Source organism: Madurella fahalii, assembly GCF_045866475.1.
Source record: "Madurella fahalii IFM 68171 DNA, scaffold_4, whole genome shotgun sequence".
Classification (NCBI taxonomy): domain Eukaryota; kingdom Fungi; phylum Ascomycota; class Sordariomycetes; order Sordariales; genus Madurella; species Madurella fahalii.
The window spans coordinates 1,487,370-1,505,343 of record NW_027263974.1 but is presented as its reverse complement, the minus strand read 5'-3'; the positions used below and the strand labels follow the sequence as shown (position 1 = coordinate 1,505,343).

The window sequence follows — 17,974 nt, the reverse complement described above, 5'->3', positions numbered from 1 at the left end:
TGTCTCCGATACCAAGCAACTAAGTTTAAGCCATTCAGCTGCCAGGTAGCGAGCATCAGCTCCGCGTCCTGCTTGCACATCCTCGACATCCTTTTCGCGCCACGTCACAGATCACCTGCTGCAATATCGTCCAACGGTGGCCAATGAAGTCTACGCGCCTAGCATTGCCGATCCCACCATGATAAAGCCCCCTTGATAACATCTCCTCGAGCGATGCGAACCTAGGTCGGTAGCTGCGGGATGAGCAGGCGGGCACCTGCCTCTTCCCCACATCTTCAGACTTGTCATTGAAAGTATGCCCATCAATCAATGCCTTTAACGATATGAGTTTTCTAGCGCAATAGACGTATGACTCTTAGTGTTTGTCAACTTCCTCCGCCAAAGCTGCAGACAACTCAGCCCCTGCTTCCACCCCAAGACCCACACCAAGCCTCGGCACAAAAACGTAGATACTCTTCATCACCAGTACTCATTCAGGCAAAATGAAGCAGCGTCAGTGGTTTAGTGGTAAAATCCATCGTTGCCATCGATGGGCCCCGCGTTCGATTCGCGGCTGACGCATTTTTGCGCTGTGCTTTGTGCTACTCGATGGTGTACGGATGGCCGAGGCGCAAGATTGTCGGATCAGGATTTGTTTTCATTGAGATTTTTTTTTTTTTTTTTTTTTTAATGTGGGCGTGCTGAAACGGTGGTGGTAGGTTATAAACCGAGGCTATCTGTGCCCCGAATTCTTCCCGTGTCCCTGCTTGCATCCAACTTGGGGAACTTGAACCTTCTGCTACTGCTCCCCATCGGCGTCGAGGAGCGGCACGACCCAGCCGGTCGGGTCGTGGGTTGCTTGGGTGACAGTGTAGCTCCCGGTATGACAGACAGCCCGACAGTGGCGCCAGTGAATGACTGTGTCTCCGCCAAACTCGGAAGTCTGTAGGCCAAAGGAGAACGACACCGGCATCTGGTCATCCACCTGACCAAGTATACAACTCCAAAGCTTCTACCTGATAATATACGATTGTGACTGAATTGAAGTTGGTTCTTTGCAACGCGATGCGATCTTTTGCCAAGATGTGATCGCATTGGGTAAGGATCTTCTGCGGCTCTTCCACTTGTGATTGATGGGGTTCCTTCCCCGCCAAACACCCCCATCAGGCTGTCAAGCAGCCACCACACCAGCTGGGTGCCCCACTTTCTCCTCGAGTCATCAACTTTGGGTTTCCATCGCTGCCGACTTTCTGATCCCAGAAGCTCGCTTTCCAGCTTGCCCATCGCCAAGGGCGTCTTCCCTCCCGCTTCACGCACGATTTCTCGCATACCATCGCAACCGCCAAAGCCATGTTTCCTCCCCTCGAACCGCGCGCCACAAACCCTACCCCACGATTTTGAACTCGCCTTCCCGCTTTCCTCCGCACCCAACCAGGGAACGCCACGACCCTTCTCTCCCCATCTTCAACCGCAATCATCGCACACGTTTCGCACCCCCAACACCGCCTCTTGCAATCAAACCCGTCAAACCACCGTATCTCCATCCGCGTCGAAATCGCCATCTCTCCGGAACCCCATTGATGCGCGAATCGTAAAATGTCGACCAGTTACTTTGGCCGCCGCGAGCGCGACGGCCGCCACCTCGGAGCCGACTTTGACCTCCTCGCGAAGTGGTCACGCAACTTTGGCCTTCGTGCACCCGTTCATTCGTATCACCTTTCACAGTTATCCAACAATGACCAGACCACTCTCTTTTCGGGCGCCGCTCACCAGTTCCGGCTGCGTCAAGGCCCAAACAACACCGTGAAGCTTGAGACGGTTGAAGATGGAGTGTCTACTGAGCTGTCGGACCAAACCGACTCCATAGACCTTGATCCAGATGTTGTTGCCATGATGCGCTCTGCCAACTATGTTCGTTCGGAAGCAAGAAACTACGAACTGCTCTGCGAAGTCGACGATGCGCAGGACGAGTCGCAAGCCGTTTCCGCCCTGAAGCTTTCTGATGCCATCATCCGAGGCTTCGACGGGGAAACAGCTGAAAAGATCGCTGAGCAAGCGGCCAGTGACGTTCTTGTTTCGGCAGGCCAGAAAGTTCTGGCCCGCTGGAAGGCGGCGAGACTCGAGAGATTGATAGCCGTGGACGACGAGACTCCAGTGGGCACGCCCAAGCAAACCAGCATCACCCTCGACGACATCCAGTTCAACCGAACGCCGACCAAGAGATCGGTGCCTAAGTGTGACGAGACGCCGGTCGGCACGCCCAAGCAAGCCAGCATCACACCTGACAAAGCTCCGGTCACCATGCCCAAAGAAGCCAGCATCGCACTCGATGATATTCAATTCAACAGGATGCCGGCAGAGAGATCGACAACCGCGGGTGATGAGACTGCAATAACCACTCTCAAACAGGCTAACATCACGCCCGACGACACCCAGTCTCGCTGGACGCCTACAAAGAGGCTGGCGACTCTGGGTAACGAGATTTCAGTTAGCACACCCAAGCAAGCCAGCATCACGCTCGACGATATCCAGTTCAACAGGACACCTACAGTGAGACCAACGGCCAAGGTCTTTGATCATCCCTTTCCCAAGTTCGATTGCCCCTATCCCAACTCCCAGGGGAGCCAAGCCACGCCGCGGCCGCAGCCTGGCATCAAGTGTCCCTCTCCGCATGCGGCAACTCCCGATTACGGCAGCGAGACCACTGTGGGCTCTGTCGACTCGGGCAGCCCGACCTATTCCTTTGATGAGGTCTTGTCTTCCCCAGAGTTTGAGTCTGTGGATAGCTTCATAGACGATGCGGACGGCGGGGCCGGTTTGCTTTCCTTTGGTATTACCGAAGAGCTTGGACTCCGAGGCGGTGAAGCCGCTGTTTCAACCCCTACCCCAGCTGCACGCTTCTTCGATCTTCACGATCAGGCCTCGGGAGGCCACCTTGGCGCTGGTCTCCGCCAGGCTTTCTTCGCTCTCCCCGGCGCTAGTGCCATGCTTGCTGCCAGCGCTGCGGCCAATGCGAGCATGAGGGCCAATGCGTTCAATGCCGTCAATCCGGCGTATGCCACGATTCCCTTTGCCACAGATGGAATGAATTCTGCGGCTCAGTCTGTCGGTTACGTGCCCGACCCCTTCAGCGGACATAACGGCGCACCTGACGCATCCGCGCCCGTCTTCACACCGGAGCCGAAGACGCCCAAATATCCCGTGGCGAAAGACCAGCCGTGGACAGGATTCACTTGCTATGACGTCTCGTACAAGCCGCGCAATGATCAGCTTATCCCCAAGTACTGGACCACCAAGCTGGGGAAGGAGCGTTACATACGTCACAAGATCCGCGATCTGAAGTTAGAGGATACCCGTCTGCGGTCCGATCGCGTCTACGGATCGGTTGCGCGCGAGCCGATCCACATCTTTGTAGATCTCTCCAACATCACCATTGGCTTCTACAATAGCATGAAGGAGCACCGCGGTATACCGGAGAAGAGGCGGGTCGTCGCGCCTGCGTTCTCGTTCAAGAACTTTGACACGATTCTCACCAGGGACCGAAATGTCACCAAGAGAATTGTTGCTGGTTCTCTGAGCAACACCCACGTCAAGAAGTGGCCCGAGTACATGCTCCAAGCTCGGGATCTAAAGTACGAGATGAACATTCTGCAGCGTGTTCTCAAGCCTGCTTCGCCGTCGCGTAAGCGCAAGTCGAAGAACGGAGCCCGCGAGCCCGAATCTCCCGCTTCGGGGCCGGACACGTCGGGCGACGACGCCTATTTGCAGCCGATGAAGCAGGGGGAGCAGGGAGTCGACGAACTGCTCCATCTCAAGATCTTGCAGAGCGCTATGGATACTCCCAATCCTGGCACCATGGTTCTTGCCACTGGAGATGCGGCGTCTGCCGAGTACTCTGATGGTTTCAAGAAGAATATCGAGCGCGTGCTTGCCCTTGGCTGGCACATTGAGCTGTACGGCTGGCGCCGCAACATCTCTTCAGCCTGGCGCGAGCCCGAATTCGCCGAGAAGTGGCAACACCAGTTCAAGATCGTTGAGCTCGACGAGTTTTGCGAGGAGCTTTTTGACATGACCATCGAGTCGCTGGAGCAGTAGTCTTCCTCCTCAACAGCAACACGTCGCAACGAACAATCTGGAGCCCGCCTAGTCCGGCTTTTCTCGTCCTGCCATGCGTCGTGGCAGCAGTGTACCATTTTGACGATATCCCGCACCCTTCGATTTCTTCCCCGGTCAAGGTTAAAGCTTCCTACCATCTTCGACATGATCTGATGCAGCTGTCCTGGACGAGGGACTCTCCTCGCCAACTACCTGCGCCACGTATCACTCCATCGATGGGAATCTACATGACCGAACTTTTCTTTTCTGAGTCTCTTTTCTGAGATACTACGCTCATTCCACTTTACGACTACATCAACGGCATCATTTTAGCGTATCCAGCGCCAACACAACGGCACTCAACACTTGGTTCACGAACCACACCGCACTTAGATTGCGCTCTGGGAGTTTTTGCAACCTGCACAAGGTGCTCCCGCCACACTCGTTCCCATTACTGGTTTCTCTCGACAAACCAGCACAACAACTGACAATTATGGTGACCCGATTTGACTCCGGCTCCGCAACGCCAATCCGATCCAATCGATCTATCGGCAGGTCCAAACAAGCAAGCTGCTCTTTTGCAAAGTCCGTCTGTTTCATGATCAGGCAAGGCAGGATGCGACTCAACGCTGATTCAATCCAACGACCTCGTGTTTTGAGTCACTTTGACAACAAGGTGCGAGGCGAAAAGGATAGACAAAGAAAACAACCAACCAATTATCAACGATGATGATGAATTACGATAATGACGACCACTGGGGTTTTTTTTTTTTCCCTCTTCGGGATCCATCTGCAACGAAGAAACTACATGGGTGGACTGGTGAGTGAACAGATGGTGGGCCTAATTCTGAGGAGGGAATGGGGCGAGCGGATCTGCGTTTCTCTGTTGAATGCGCTTTCTTGGTCCCTTGTCCCCTCCTTCTTGGGCTCTCTCTGTCCTCCTTCTCTGGCCGTATGTGGATACGGAATACGAAATCCTATGAGCGACATGCATACATAGATACATGGACAGACGGTGGGAATGGCATGGTCACTTGGGGGATGCATAACACGGTGACGTGGCATACATGGCATGGTGGGTCACGGCATTGGGAGTGGCGTCTGGTGGGATTGGGAGAGATACCCCCCTGCATTCGATCATACGGCCTTCTGCTGTTTTCTGGTCTCTGGTTTTTCTTTTTCTCCCTGGTACTCTCGTATCTTATGATTTTCGTTCTACTCTTTGGGCTGTGATTTGTGGCTTTTTTTTTTTTTTTTTTCGCTTCGCTTTCTGGCGCATGGTGCGGTTGTTTGTCGTGGCGTGGCGAGGTTCTCCTTGTTCTTTCACATCTCGATCCCCCATTCAAACTGTCTTCTCTTGAAGCGACGATGGAGGATAGGATTGGAGGAAGAGGAGGATGAGGGGCGTATATTTGACATTAGCGTGACGCGATATGACACGCGCAGTCACCCAATCAAGAACGGGACATGACATGACGGGATGGGATAGGCACTCTTCATTTTTTCGTCTATGGGTTACCGTCTTGTTATCATCGCTGCCTGTTCGTGTCTCATGGACGCGGCACAGATGGATGGATGGATAACTGGCTGACTTGTGGATAAGAAATGCTTCTTCATTTCATTTCGATTGGGTGTGGTTTGGCGTTGGGCATGGCAGAGTCGGTTTCTGCTTACGACATGAAATGATGATGAGGATAGGTGAGAGAGGATGCATCTGACGACGGTGAAGAAGGGTGATGCAATGATAAGTATTTATTAGAGGGACGGAATGGGACATGATAGTATGATACAGGCATATCGGCATAAGGCATGGTGTACTTGGCAACGGTAGAAATTATTTCCGAGACTTCGGCATCTGTGATGATGCAGCAGTTCATGTGCTGAGTCTAAGTAATGGTATAGCAATGAACTGATGTCACTGGTGTGAATTATTCGAGAGCATAACACCCTGAGACTTCAACCTGATAACTGATGAGTTATAGGAAATGCCAGCCTGTGGGAGTATCCCAACTCCTCTATTTATGCCTTATCCCACATCTATCTGTCGTCTATTGACATCTATCTATCCAGAACCAAGCCGCATTTCTGCCTGTGACATCCCTGCCCCAGCTCCATCATAATCCACTCATACACAGCCCACTGCACGGCATTCACGATAAACGCCCTGACGCTACAAACCGTCAGTCCCCTGAAGAACGGCCGGACTCCGCCTTCCTTGTACGTCTCCTTGGCCACCTCCCAAGCACCCAGTCTCCTCCTACCCTGTCTGCCCTCGCCCAGCAACGGTGCCAGCGCCCCACTTCCCATATCCACACCCTGCGTCTGCACTTTCGTCTTGATGACATCCAGCGGGAAGATACTCGCCCAGGTCACGATCCCCGCCAGCCCACCGCACAGCAACACCTTGGCTGCTTCCGTGCCGAGCACACCCTCTCCTCCCCGACCACCACTAACACCACCACTAACACCACCACTAACACCACCATCACCACCAGAGCCGCCGCCGCCGCCAAAGCCGAAGCCCGCCATCCACCGGCTCGCAAGCTCATACCCCCAGAAATAGAACCCGTACCCTATACTGTCCCGCAGCGCCGTCACCCCCCCGCCAAAGTACAGCCCCCGGACACCCTGCGCCTTCCACACTTGCTTGGCAATCCCCCATGACGATAACGAGAGTGACGACGAAGATGATGATGCTGCTCCTCGAACAGGATTCCCGGAAGACGGGGCGCGAGGCTCCCGCTGCAGCTGGGCGCGGCACTTGACCAGCTCGGTGGGCGTGGACACGGCCCAGGTGGCGAGGCCGCCTACGGCGCCGGCGAGCCAGGTGGTGCAGAGGTTGCTGCTGGTGGTGTTGCTGCTAGCGCTCCCTCCGGTGGTGGGGTTGGGGGTGGGGGCGGAAGGAAAGCTGCTGTTGAGGAAGGCCTCGGTGCGGTTGTACGAGACGAAGAGGAGGGCGTTGAGGGCGCCGTAGCCGAGGACCGGGGCTGCGGTGCCGACGAGGAAGATGCGGCCTGTTCTGGCTGAGACCGTGGCGGCGGTGGCTGTTGCTGGAGAGGGATTGGTGGGTGTGGGGTTGGGGTTGGGGTAGGGGGTGGAGGATGGGCCGGCTTGGAGGCGGACTTTGAGCACGTCCAGCGGGTTGCCGATTATGATTCCAGCTGCGCCGGATATGTAGCCGGCCCAGAAGTCGGCGGACATTCTTTTCAGGGGAGGGCCGGGATTGAGGGTTTGGACCTTTGGTTGGGTAGGCGGTCGGATGGAGATGCCGAGGTCCGCTCCTACGTCCTGTCGTGGTTGACGTTGTTCAGGAATCATAGAATTGACGCTTTGATCGGCCGTGGGGGCACGGAGATGCCGTACTTGCGCCGGGTTCGGTCCAGGCAAAGGTACCGATCTGCGCCGTTTTTGGCGGGGTGATGGCGGGGTACCGGGCATGGTCCCTGCCAAGCCTCGGCTGTGGAGAAGCGGCACCGGGGATCGCAAGGTCCTATTTTGACGTCTTGTGATGGACACGTGCGCTTCTTCCTCACAGCCCGAGCAAAGCCCAAGCATGTAATGAAAAAGAAAAAAAAAAAAATTGTGAAGGGATCAATTGTGTCCTAGTTGTCAGCACAAAAGACCAATTACACACAATACACGAACCTTCGGCGACTGCAACAACGATAGGAAGAGATGGCACGCCGGCACACACTCGGGGATGGTTTCACGAGGGTCCCGAAGCCTCGATCACCAGTACCCCGCATAAATTAGACGGACGGCCGCTGGGTGCGATGCGAGCCGCCTACCCCCTTCCACTGAGCCTGCGGTCCGGGATTCAAATACATTCTCGGGTTCGGGGACCGGGCAGAATGGGTGGCTGCATAATAGCAAGAGCTTGACCTTTCGCAGACCACGGCCGGAGCCGGGCTGAGAAGTCCAGGGACCGATGATGCAATGATGTGAGGAAGGAATCTGTTTGGGGCAATGAGACTCTGCCAGACAGGGTCAACGCCCCGCGCCAAACGCGGTTTGTCTGCGACTGTCGGCGAGCTCGGTGGAGGGGTGTGGGGAATGTGATAACGACAGGGAGGAAGGGGAGTGAGGGTGGCGTGACGTCCTTGCGCCCAACCCAAATCTCGGCAGGAGAACCCCTCTTTAACCCCCTGGTGTGAATCCACGAGCAGGCCTGCACGAAGACAGAACACTGCCGAGGCGATGAGGGGAGAAGGGAAACACGGTCTGAGTATCACTCTGCTAAGTGTGAGGTACGGCGTGCGATCTCTTCAAATCGCGTTGGCAATGCTTGTCGCGTTGCGGAGGTCGGAGCGATTGATTCGGTCGATTCGGTAGTGTCGTCGAGTCGGGTGCCGTCGATTCGGTAGTGTCGTCGAGCCGGGTGCCGTCGATTCGGTAATGTCGTCGAGTCGGGTGCCGTCAAGTCGGGTGCCGTCGATTCGGTAATGTCGTCGACTTGGGTGCCGTCGGTAAGGCTGCTGAACATGGGAGTAAAGTTAGCGACTTCGGGAAAGCGATAGATGAAGCGAAAATCAAGTGGGACGATGCGAGACTGGCTGCAAGACAAGATGGAAACGGGAGACGAAGACTAAATGCAAGATGGAAAATATGTCGATTGCTTGGAAATGGCAGCTTACCTACGTCATTGGTAAAGTCGCACTTCGAGGGGAGTTCGTGGGTTGCTGGAGGCAAGAAGAAAAGAGGAGGAGGAGGGAAGGGAGCGATAATTTATAGATGGGACGTGGGGCAGGCTGATTAAACTGAAAAATCCAGAAATATTGATCATTTTTACTTCAGTGTGTGCGGATTTAAATCACTGATGAGCAGAGAGAATCACGTTCGGGTTGGGATGAAAATTGGGACCGGGGGAGCGAGCAAGAAAGAACGCAGCACGGAGGGGCATGTGGTTTGGCTGCCTTCGTAATATCAAACGCGCTGCCTAGGTGGCTTGCCTAATTGCTTTTCTTTGATGATAATTTGGGATACTTAACTTAAACGGGTCCTATTATCTCCTACATCTCAACTCAAGGGAAGAAGCCTACAACTATCCATTGCAGACCGGCCTGCTGCTGACGAGCGTACTTTTACAGCCATAGATGAGCTTAGGGACTTCAAGCCTCTGATTTCTCGAACCTAATATTTTATCTTTTGACTCATGTAACATGGTAATTACTGCATAATAGGTTTAAATCGTTAAATCGTTAAATCGTTAAATGCTAGGTTGATGGGGCCCGGTGTGGCGGTGCTTGCAGCACAACCACTGACCAATATACGAATTTCCGCCTTTTCAGTCTGGCTGGACACCTGAGATATATTACCGAAGCTATCTTGTCACAAATGGTTAGTGGATCCTAAATATTTGCACATCGGTGTCATCACGATCCGCGGACTGCGGATGATGGAGCCGGGAATTCATGCAGTACAGGAATTGGATTGAGGATTCTTTGTTACTTCTACTCTGGATGCGCAAAATCTGTGATAATACCATGTAACCATATTGAGAAGATTTTTGTCCATGACGTGGCCAGAACTTGGTGTTTCCCTTTGCATCAGAGAATCAATTCGTTGTTGACGTTCTAGTTAGTTGCTTCCCAATTGAGGTAATATAGCCTGGACTTACACGCATAGTGGTCCGTGCACATGTGACTTGGCATGGTCATCTGACATCGTGGCAAAGGCGCGTCTGCCTGGCGCGTCCCAAGCCAGAAGTCAACATTGCAAACTCGCCCTCTCCAAATTTGGTGTTGAGACCAGAACTGCCCAAATTTTCGTCCGCATCTGCGCCATAGGTTCTAAGGCGGCATTGCGCGAGGAGAGCGGCCTCCTTGTGGTTCACATCAGTCTATAATCATGTGAGTACAGCTTGTCGGCATTATCGCTGGGCCACGCGACTGACTCGGGCACCGCCAGGACGGCTTCAACGCCAACCGCACCGGCCTTCAACAAGGAGAACCTCGTTTCTCGGAGCCGATTTCCCACGCCGCAGTCAATTGACCGTCTGCACAAACCGTTCAAATGCCCCGGCGCGGCGACGCGTACTGTGGCAGCTGATCGCCCTGCGAGAAAGCGGAGGAAGATCGACTACAGGGGTGCCGACGGGGAGCCAGACGCTGATAAGCCCTACACAAATGCCGACCGCCTCGCGCTGGCTAATCGGGATGCGAACAAGTTCCCCGTCTTCCAGGTCAAGGACAAGGACAAGGTGTTCCGGAAGGCCTTTTCCGTCCCGTTTGTCAACAAGAACAATGCCGCGTACAATCCAAACCGGCCGCCTCCCACGCTGGGGTTAAGACAGGGAGCCGTGTTTGTGCCGAAACCGTTGCACGATCCGAGCGGCGAGTTTGCCATTGTGCTCTATGACCCGACGATAGATGACAAGCCCAAGGAGACACCGAAGCCGGACGAAGCAGCCAAGGAGCCGGAGCCGGCGTCAAAGCTCGACGCGCCTCTGATGCACAAGAGCCTTGCTGAGATTCTGGGGCTCAAGAAAAAGGTGGTGGGCGAGCATCCGAGGGTTCCGGTTGTTATCGACCCAAAGCTCGCCAAGGTGCTTCGCCCACATCAGATTGAGGGTGTGAAGTTTATGTACAAGTGTGTAACGGGTATGATTGACGAAAAGGCAAACGGCTGCATCATGGCCGACGAAATGGGTCTCGGAAAGACGCTGCAATGTATCACCCTCCTTTGGACCCTCCTCAAGCAGTCCCCTGAGGCAGGCAAGACCACGATTCAGAAAGCCATCGTGGCTTGTCCGTCAAGTCTGGTACGGAATTGGGCAAACGAGCTGACAAAATGGCTGGGCGCCGACGCGATCACGCCTTTCGCTATCGACGGCAAGGCGTCAAAGGAAGAGCTGACTCGGCAGCTTCGTCAGTGGGCCATTGCGTCTGGGCGGGCCGTCACGCGGCCCGTCATCATCGTCTCGTACGAGACCCTCCGGCTTAACGTCGAAGAGCTCAAGAACACACCGATTGGCCTGATGCTCTGCGACGAGGGACACCGCCTCAAGAACGGAGACAGCCAGACCTTTAGCGCCCTGAATAACTTGAACGTGTCTCGGCGCGTTATCTTGTCGGGCACACCGATCCAGAACGATCTGTCAGAATACTTTGCCCTCATCAGCTTCGCCAATCCCGATCTTCTCGGAAGCCGCTTGGAATTCCGCAAACGTTTTGAACTCCCCATCCTCCGCGGCCGTGACGCAGATGCGACCGAGGCCGAGCGGCAACGCGGCGACGAGTGCCTCGCGGAGCTGCTCGCCATCGTCAACAAGTTCATCATCCGACGAACAAACGACATCCTATCCAAGTATCTCCCCGTCAAGTACGAGCACGTCGTCTTCTGCAACCTGGCGCCCTTCCAGCTCGCGCTTTATAACTACTTCATCACCTCCCCCGACATCCAAGCGTTGCTCCGCGGCAAGGGCTCCCAGCCACTGAAAGCCATCGGCATCCTCAAGAAGCTCTGCAACCACCCCGACCTCCTAGACCTCTCAGCCGACCTGCCGGGCTGCGAGCAGTACTGGCCCGAGGATTACGTTCCCAAAGAGGCCCGCGGCCGCGACCGCGAGATCAAGCCGTGGTACTCGGGCAAGATGCAGGTCCTCGACCGCATGCTCGCGCGCATCCGCGCCGACACGACGGACAAGATCGTCCTCATCAGCAACTACACGTCGACGCTCGACATCTTTGAGCGCCTCTGCCGCTCGCGCGGGTACGGCTGCCTCCGCCTGGACGGCACGATGGCGGTCAACAAGCGGCAGAAGCTCGTCGACCGGTTCAACAACCCGGACGGCGACGAGTTCGTCTTCCTCCTCTCGAGCAAGGCGGGCGGCTGCGGCCTCAACCTGATCGGCGCCAACCGGCTCGTGCTGTTCGACCCGGACTGGAACCCGGCGGCGGACCAGCAGGCGCTCGCGCGCGTGTGGCGCGACGGCCAGAAGAAGGACTGCTTCGTCTACCGCTTCATCGCCACGGGCACCATCGAGGAGAAGATCTTCCAGCGCCAGAGCCACAAGCAGAGCCTGAGCTCGTGCGTCGTCGACTCGGCCGAGGACGTCGAGCGCCACTTCAGCCTCGACAGCCTGCGCGAGCTCTTCCAGTACCGCCCCGACACCACGAGCGACACCCACGACACCTTCAAGTGCAAGCGCTGCCGCCCCGACGGGAAGCAGCACATCAAGGCCCAGGCCATGCTGTACGGCGATACGAGCACGTGGAATCACTTTGTGAATGAGGGATTGAAGGGGATTCAGGATCACCTGCTGAAGCAGGAGAGCGGGGAGGCTGAAGTGAGCGCCGTGTTTCAGTATATCTCGCATTGAAGAGGGGGGATGGGGGTGTGTTGCTTGGGTTTTGCTGCATTGCTCGGGGAGTTGGCGAATCACATGCGGTAGTGATAGACAGCGCGAATGAATGAGACGATAGATGGCACACGCATGCACACTTGCTTGATCAGGACCGAATAAATCCAATTCTGCCGAAGCTCTCCCTCTATGTAGATATGGCTGGAGGATAGAACCAATGTATAAACACGATTACAGCTCGTCAATAACATGTCCCGTCTCAGCAGCCTCGCCTTCATCAAGCCTCCTACTCTTGGTGTTCTTCTGTACTGTCTCCGCCGACCCCTGCTGCTGTTGTTGTTGTTCCCTCCGCCTCTTCGCCAACGCCGCAATCTCCTCATCATACTCCGTCCACTCAGGCACCTGCCTCCGCGCCCGATCCAGCTTGGGCTCCTTGGTCTGCGGGTTATTGCACAAGTCAATCGTGCGCGCGTCCGCCAGCGTCTCGTCGCTGCACCACGTCTCGCACCACAGCCACTCCTGCGGCAGGCTGTGGATCGGGATCTGGAACTGCATGTGGTTCGGCAAGTCCTGGTCCAGGTTCGCCAGCGACTGCGGGTCGGCCGACAGGGCGTGGTACTGCTGCCGCAGCCGGTCGCCGGCGGCCAGCTCCCTGAAGCGCGCCAGGTCCACCACGTACAGCGCGCTGATGTGGTAAGGCTTCCCCTTGAGGTAGTTGGCCCAGTACCCCGTCTTCCAGAAGCGGAAGCCTTCCATCTCGGTACGGGAATCACACATCGGGGTGAAACCGTAGGGCGCGCCCTCGAGGTCGAGTTGCACCAGGTCGTACATGTCTGTACGCACGATCTGGTCGGCGTCGACAAAGATGACTTTGTCGAGGGACAGGGGGAAGAGGACGTCGAGGAAGAGGATCTTGTAGCCCCAGATCTCGCGCTGTTTTTCTTTTTGCTGGCGTAGCCAGTGCGGCCACTTGTACGCGACCATTTCGTACTTGAACCCGTACTCGGCCGCCATGGTCGGGATAAAGTCCTTGAACGAGGGCGAGAGGAACTGCTCGATGAACCAGAACTTGACCGTGTGGTTGGTGTGACGCATGACCGAGACCATCATGATGTTGAGCATGCGCTCGTAGAGGTGGCCACTGGCGACCGAGAAGATGTTGATTTCGGCGTGTTCCGTGTCGGAGAGGGACTTTGTTTCTGCGGGCTTGTTGCCACGGCCGAGGATCCCCTCGGCGAATTTGAGGCCCTTGGAGACAAAATCCATGGCGCCGCTGCCCGTGGTCTCGGCCTTGGCCTCTTCCAGGACGTCTTCCTCCTCCATTCCGGGCTTGCGTCTAAGGCGGGGGTAGAGGGTCGTGCCCTGGAAGCCCATGAGCGCGATCTCGGTGGTCTCGTCACCCGGGACGGGTGCCCAGCCCCGAGCACCGACGCTCTCTATGGTGTAGATGTCTGAACTCCGGCCTTCCTTGAGCCGGATGTTGTAGACACCTGGGTTAGCCTTGAACTGGAAGAAACCGAGGTTGGACATGATGATAGTGTCGGCAAAATGCGAGTCTTTCTCGGTAGCTAGGACAAGCTGCACGCCTCGAGGAGGTTGTCCGGTCGGCAGCTCGCGTGAGTGGCCTTCAATCAAGATGTTCTCCAATTCGTAGACAGCCTCAATTTGATCCGTGCCTCGTTTGGCTTTGATATCCTTGATGCGGAGGTTATCCAGATCATCAACTGAGACTTTGGAGGTTACAAGCCAGGCGGGCGGCACATCCATACCGGCAACAAATAGAGTGTCTGGCGGTACTCTTTCAAAGTTCGCTGAGAGAGCCTTAACCTTGCCGTTCTCGTCAAAACTCGGTGATGACTCAAGAACGTAGCGGTAGAACCGCTTCACAGGAAGCTCCCCGAGTCCGTCAGCCGGATTGAGGAAGACTTGGAGATGGACGCCTTCTAGCTCCGAGAGCACTTTCAGTACAGCAGCCCACTTCTGGCCAACCTCGCTGGCGGGGTTGATGGCAGCGACGAAGAAGATGGTGGCAGTTGAGGCATCGCCGACTTGGAATGACGTGTATGTCGAGTTCCACTCCTTGTACGCCGCAATTCTGATCGACGGCGCCGAGTCAAAAATGCCTTGCGGGAGATCCGAGATGCTGGAGAGAGCGGTGACGGATGTCAACCCGGCTGCATCCAACGGACCTGACACCTTGTCAGCGAGGCCAAGGTCCTCAATGGCCTTGTAGACGGGCAGAATCCGGCTCGTGCGCTCAGCTTCGAGGAACTGCTCAAAGTCCTCTTTCTTAAAGTCATCGGCTGACAGAATTGGGCCGACAACGCGGCCGTTGAGCATCAGTGTATTATCACCAGCCTTCAGGTTGGCACTGGCGATGAAGTTGGCAAGTGCAGCATCAAAGGCAGGGTCAGCCTCAGCTTCGCCGCCTTCCAAGATGGTTTCCAAATCAAGAAGACGGCTGATAGTGGCCAGACTGCCTTCCTGTGTCTTGATGCGCGCATTGATCTGCGATGGCGAGCGCGACAAATCCTTGGGGTTGTGTACAATGTCCAACCGGACACCGGGCCGTTCTTGACGGAATTGAATGGCATAGAAGAGCAGCTTCTGCCCTTCAATGCTGCCCAGATCCGCAATGACAGTCAAGGCAGCCCAGTCTTCCTTGGTTGATTCCTTGTCCGCCTCGATTACAGGAATGTTGCCGAGGACGTCATGATGCTCCGTGTACAGTTTGTTTACATTGAGCACAGTAAGTTGCTTTGAGTCTTCGGGGAAGATGAAGGTGTTGCGCCGGGCGATAGAGTTCTCAAGAAAGTAGCCAGGGATCCATGTGTCATCATTGACCATGCCGAAATATGCAGCTTGCTGGATAGTCTGCAGATCCATCATGAGCCTCTGGTTCATGGCCTTGAGCCAGTTGTCGTCCCGGGGGATTGCGAAGCCGTCGAAGAATAGCGTCGGCACCTCGCCATCGGCACGCAGGCGCTCCACCCAGCACTTCGTGAGATGGATCTGCTTCTCGTGCTCTTCAGAGGTGAAGATATCGTTGAATGGTAGCGGAGTAGATTCGGGTCGTAGCGCTCGGTCCTGGATCGCTTGTTTGAAGATGCCTTCGTCGGCCTTGGCAGTCTTCTTGAGCTCGAGCGACTTTTCTAAGTAAAATGCTGTGGCCGCCAGACCGTAGTTTTCGAGAAGATGGTAGACGACCTTGGCTTGGTCAATGGCCTCTCCTGTCGGAGTAAGCGGAACCAACCCAAACCGAACCGGGATTAACCGCTTCATGAAGGCCAAGAGCTGTGTCGTGATGAGCTTGATATCCTCAGCTTTGGTGAAGTCCACGGGGACGACCAGGTTGAAGATGTCCTTCCGGATTTGCGGCAGCCCATGGCCAAAATGCTGAAGCAACGACCATATACTTGGAGAGAAGTCCTCGTACCGCTTATCTTTCTCAAGATTATTGAGCCAGATGATGACACGGCCCTCTTCGGTCTGATCACGCCAGTCAAACCTGCGAGGCTCGTCTTCGCCTGACTTTGCTTGGGCTACCTTTTCGTGGCCTAGAAGCGAAATAGCCTGCTGCCCGGTGAGACCCAGGTCCAGAACTCCATTGATCAGCTTCCGCTCACGCGTGAGCAGGTCCACCAAGCCGAACGGTTGGATCTGGCGATCTATTAATTGAACGCCGTTCATCCACAAGACGTTCATCCCCTCGGGTACCAGCATCACCCGGTTCCCTCGATGCTCGGCATCGAACTCAGCTGAGACGTTGTGGGCATCGAGAGATGTCGAGTACTTGGGAAAATCCTGAGTGAGTTTGAGCAGAGTCTCAAACGGCGACTCGCTCTGCATGATAAAAGATGCGACTTTCATGCCGAGCGACGCCAGCTCAGACTTTTCGAGGGGCTTGATATCTGAGATCTCCTCCTCTTCATCCAGGACCACCTCGGAAGAGCCGATAGGCTTCTGCGCCTCGTCTCCCGGCGCCTTACCGGCGCCTGTATCTCGATCATCGATGACAATATAGTCAGTCCGTTTTAGAGCAAGTTCAACGCCGTAGCCACTGACGGTGAGGGGTTCGTTTGGATGCGCACTGCTTCTTCTGTATCTGACGCGGTACGACCCCTCTCCTTTCCGGGCGATTTCCATGGCGGTCTCATGGTAGGCACGGAAATTCTGCGACGTAATATCGGCATATAGAACGATATCCCGGGGTCCAGTGCCAAACTTGCGGTCAAATGGCAGTGTCCGTTCCTGTGAGCTCTGCTCCACCTCCCCGTGCGCTGCATCAAGGGACGGAGTGCAGTATTGCTTTCCACCGACAAGGAACCACTGTCCGCATCCATCCTGAGCACCGCGTAGTGAAGGTTCCACCGCCGTTTCGTAGTACTGATAGTGTGCTTCGACCCGAGGCGCTGCGGTCCGCATCGAGAGAGCCAGCTTGAAGGTCGACAGCGCCTCCGCACCCATGTGTCCGTCATCTCGTAAGACCTCGACGAATCTTTCGTAGAGCGCCTTGTCGGTCTTGGCCTCGGCAAAGTGGCCCTTCGAGATGCGGTCTAGTAGAGCGAAGTAGGCTGTCGTATTATCCGCGGCAGCTGTTTCACTGGGAACCCTGTGAGCCTAGGCCCGCAATTGGCGACGAGAGGCTACCTACAGCAACTCAACCAGGTAGGGCGGAGAGGGGAATGCCGCCTTCAGCGCGACGTTGACCGACGGCGATGCTGCGACGGGTGTCGAGGAAAGACATGTCGCTGCGAGAATCGCCGCCGCGAGACTCCACGGCAGCTGAGAGAGTCGAATCATGATGCTTACAGCAGCCCAGGGGGGCTCTTTACAGTGAAACCCAGATCGTCAATGGTCGCCAGCGGAGGAGTGGCGATAGATTGTCAAACAGCGGCTTTGGCGGACATGGGCCGCGGCTTAATGCCACCGTGGCAGGACGCAGCAGACACGGCTGCCGATGCAGCTTCCGTACAAACCCAGGTTTTCGAATGGAATCGTATGGTAGGCCTAGTATTTTGGTGGGAGAAATAACACTACACACCAGGTAGCCTCAATTCCCGTTGGGCGTTCTGTTCATTGACGGCGAGTTGGTGGGGTTATTCAGCGTGAGTTGGAGAGCCTCCAACGTTCAGGGCGTCCGCTTCTGAACACATCGCTGAGAACAGCTCAACCAATATGGTTTAGCGCGTCTGGAGCTAACAGGGCGCCCAGACACACATGCAAGACGTCAGTGGAGAACATTAGCGTAGGAGGGGCTGTGGCTGGTGCACAATGGCGGGACATGACGGGAGCTTCGGTGGGTCCGGAAAATTAAAGGTGCGATTTGGTGCCTGAGGCTCGCTTGGTTCCCTGCAGTTGTAGCGAACCCACACTTTCATTGAGATGCCACGGTTCCCTATGATTTGATTGACCAGGCCGATGGACCTCAGCAGCCGGCCCCGATTCCTCACATTAGAAAAGTAACCACGCCGCGACACACCCGGCTGCTGTTCACTGCCAGAGTCTTCCCTGCGGCCCGAATCCACCACTTTGTCTTTCGAAAGCGTCCCGATCCCCAGTTGATGCCGGGAGCCCAGGCCTCGGTCTCCCCCATCA

General features: G+C 55.7%; 4 protein-coding genes and 1 non-coding gene across 5 annotated transcripts; 3 read left to right on the top strand and 2 right to left on the bottom strand.

Moving 5' to 3' along the window:
- The first annotated feature begins 490 nt into the window (after positions 1–490).
- MFIFM68171_t130 lies at positions 491–561 on the top strand. Its single transcript has one exon. It is a non-coding gene; the product is annotated as a tRNA-Gly (tRNA).
- A 1,014-nt stretch (positions 562–1,575) lies between these two features.
- MFIFM68171_07436 (NYN domain-containing protein) lies at positions 1,576–4,074 on the top strand (the record flags this gene model as incomplete). The annotated part of the gene is made up of 1 exon (XM_071062856.1): positions 1,576–4,074. One exon carries the CDS (start codon positions 1,576–1,578, stop codon positions 4,072–4,074), a length of 2,499 nt encoding a protein of 832 aa, XP_070918957.1.
- Positions 4,075–6,132: 2,058 nt separating this feature from the next.
- MFIFM68171_07435 (Solute carrier family 25 member 45) lies at positions 6,133–7,275 on the bottom strand (the record flags this gene model as incomplete). Its single annotated transcript, XM_071062855.1, has 1 exon — positions 6,133–7,275. The coding sequence occupies one exon, from the start codon at positions 7,273–7,275 to the stop codon at positions 6,133–6,135; it is 1,143 nt and encodes a 380-aa protein (XP_070918956.1).
- Positions 7,276–9,408: 2,133 nt separating this feature from the next.
- Positions 9,409–12,394, top strand: RAD54 (DNA-dependent ATPase protein rad54; the record flags this gene model as incomplete). Its single annotated transcript, XM_071062854.1, has 2 exons — positions 9,409–9,411; positions 9,929–12,394. The coding sequence occupies 2 exons, from the start codon at positions 9,409–9,411 to the stop codon at positions 12,392–12,394; spliced, it is 2,469 nt and encodes an 822-aa protein (XP_070918955.1).
- A 213-nt stretch (positions 12,395–12,607) lies between these two features.
- KRE5 (killer toxin resistant protein) lies at positions 12,608–17,179 on the bottom strand (the record flags this gene model as incomplete). The annotated part of the gene is made up of 2 exons (XM_071062853.1): positions 12,608–16,979; positions 17,031–17,179. 2 exons carry the CDS (start codon positions 17,177–17,179, stop codon positions 12,608–12,610), a joined length of 4,521 nt encoding a protein of 1,506 aa, XP_070918954.1.
- Between the last annotated feature and the right edge of the window lie 795 nt (positions 17,180–17,974).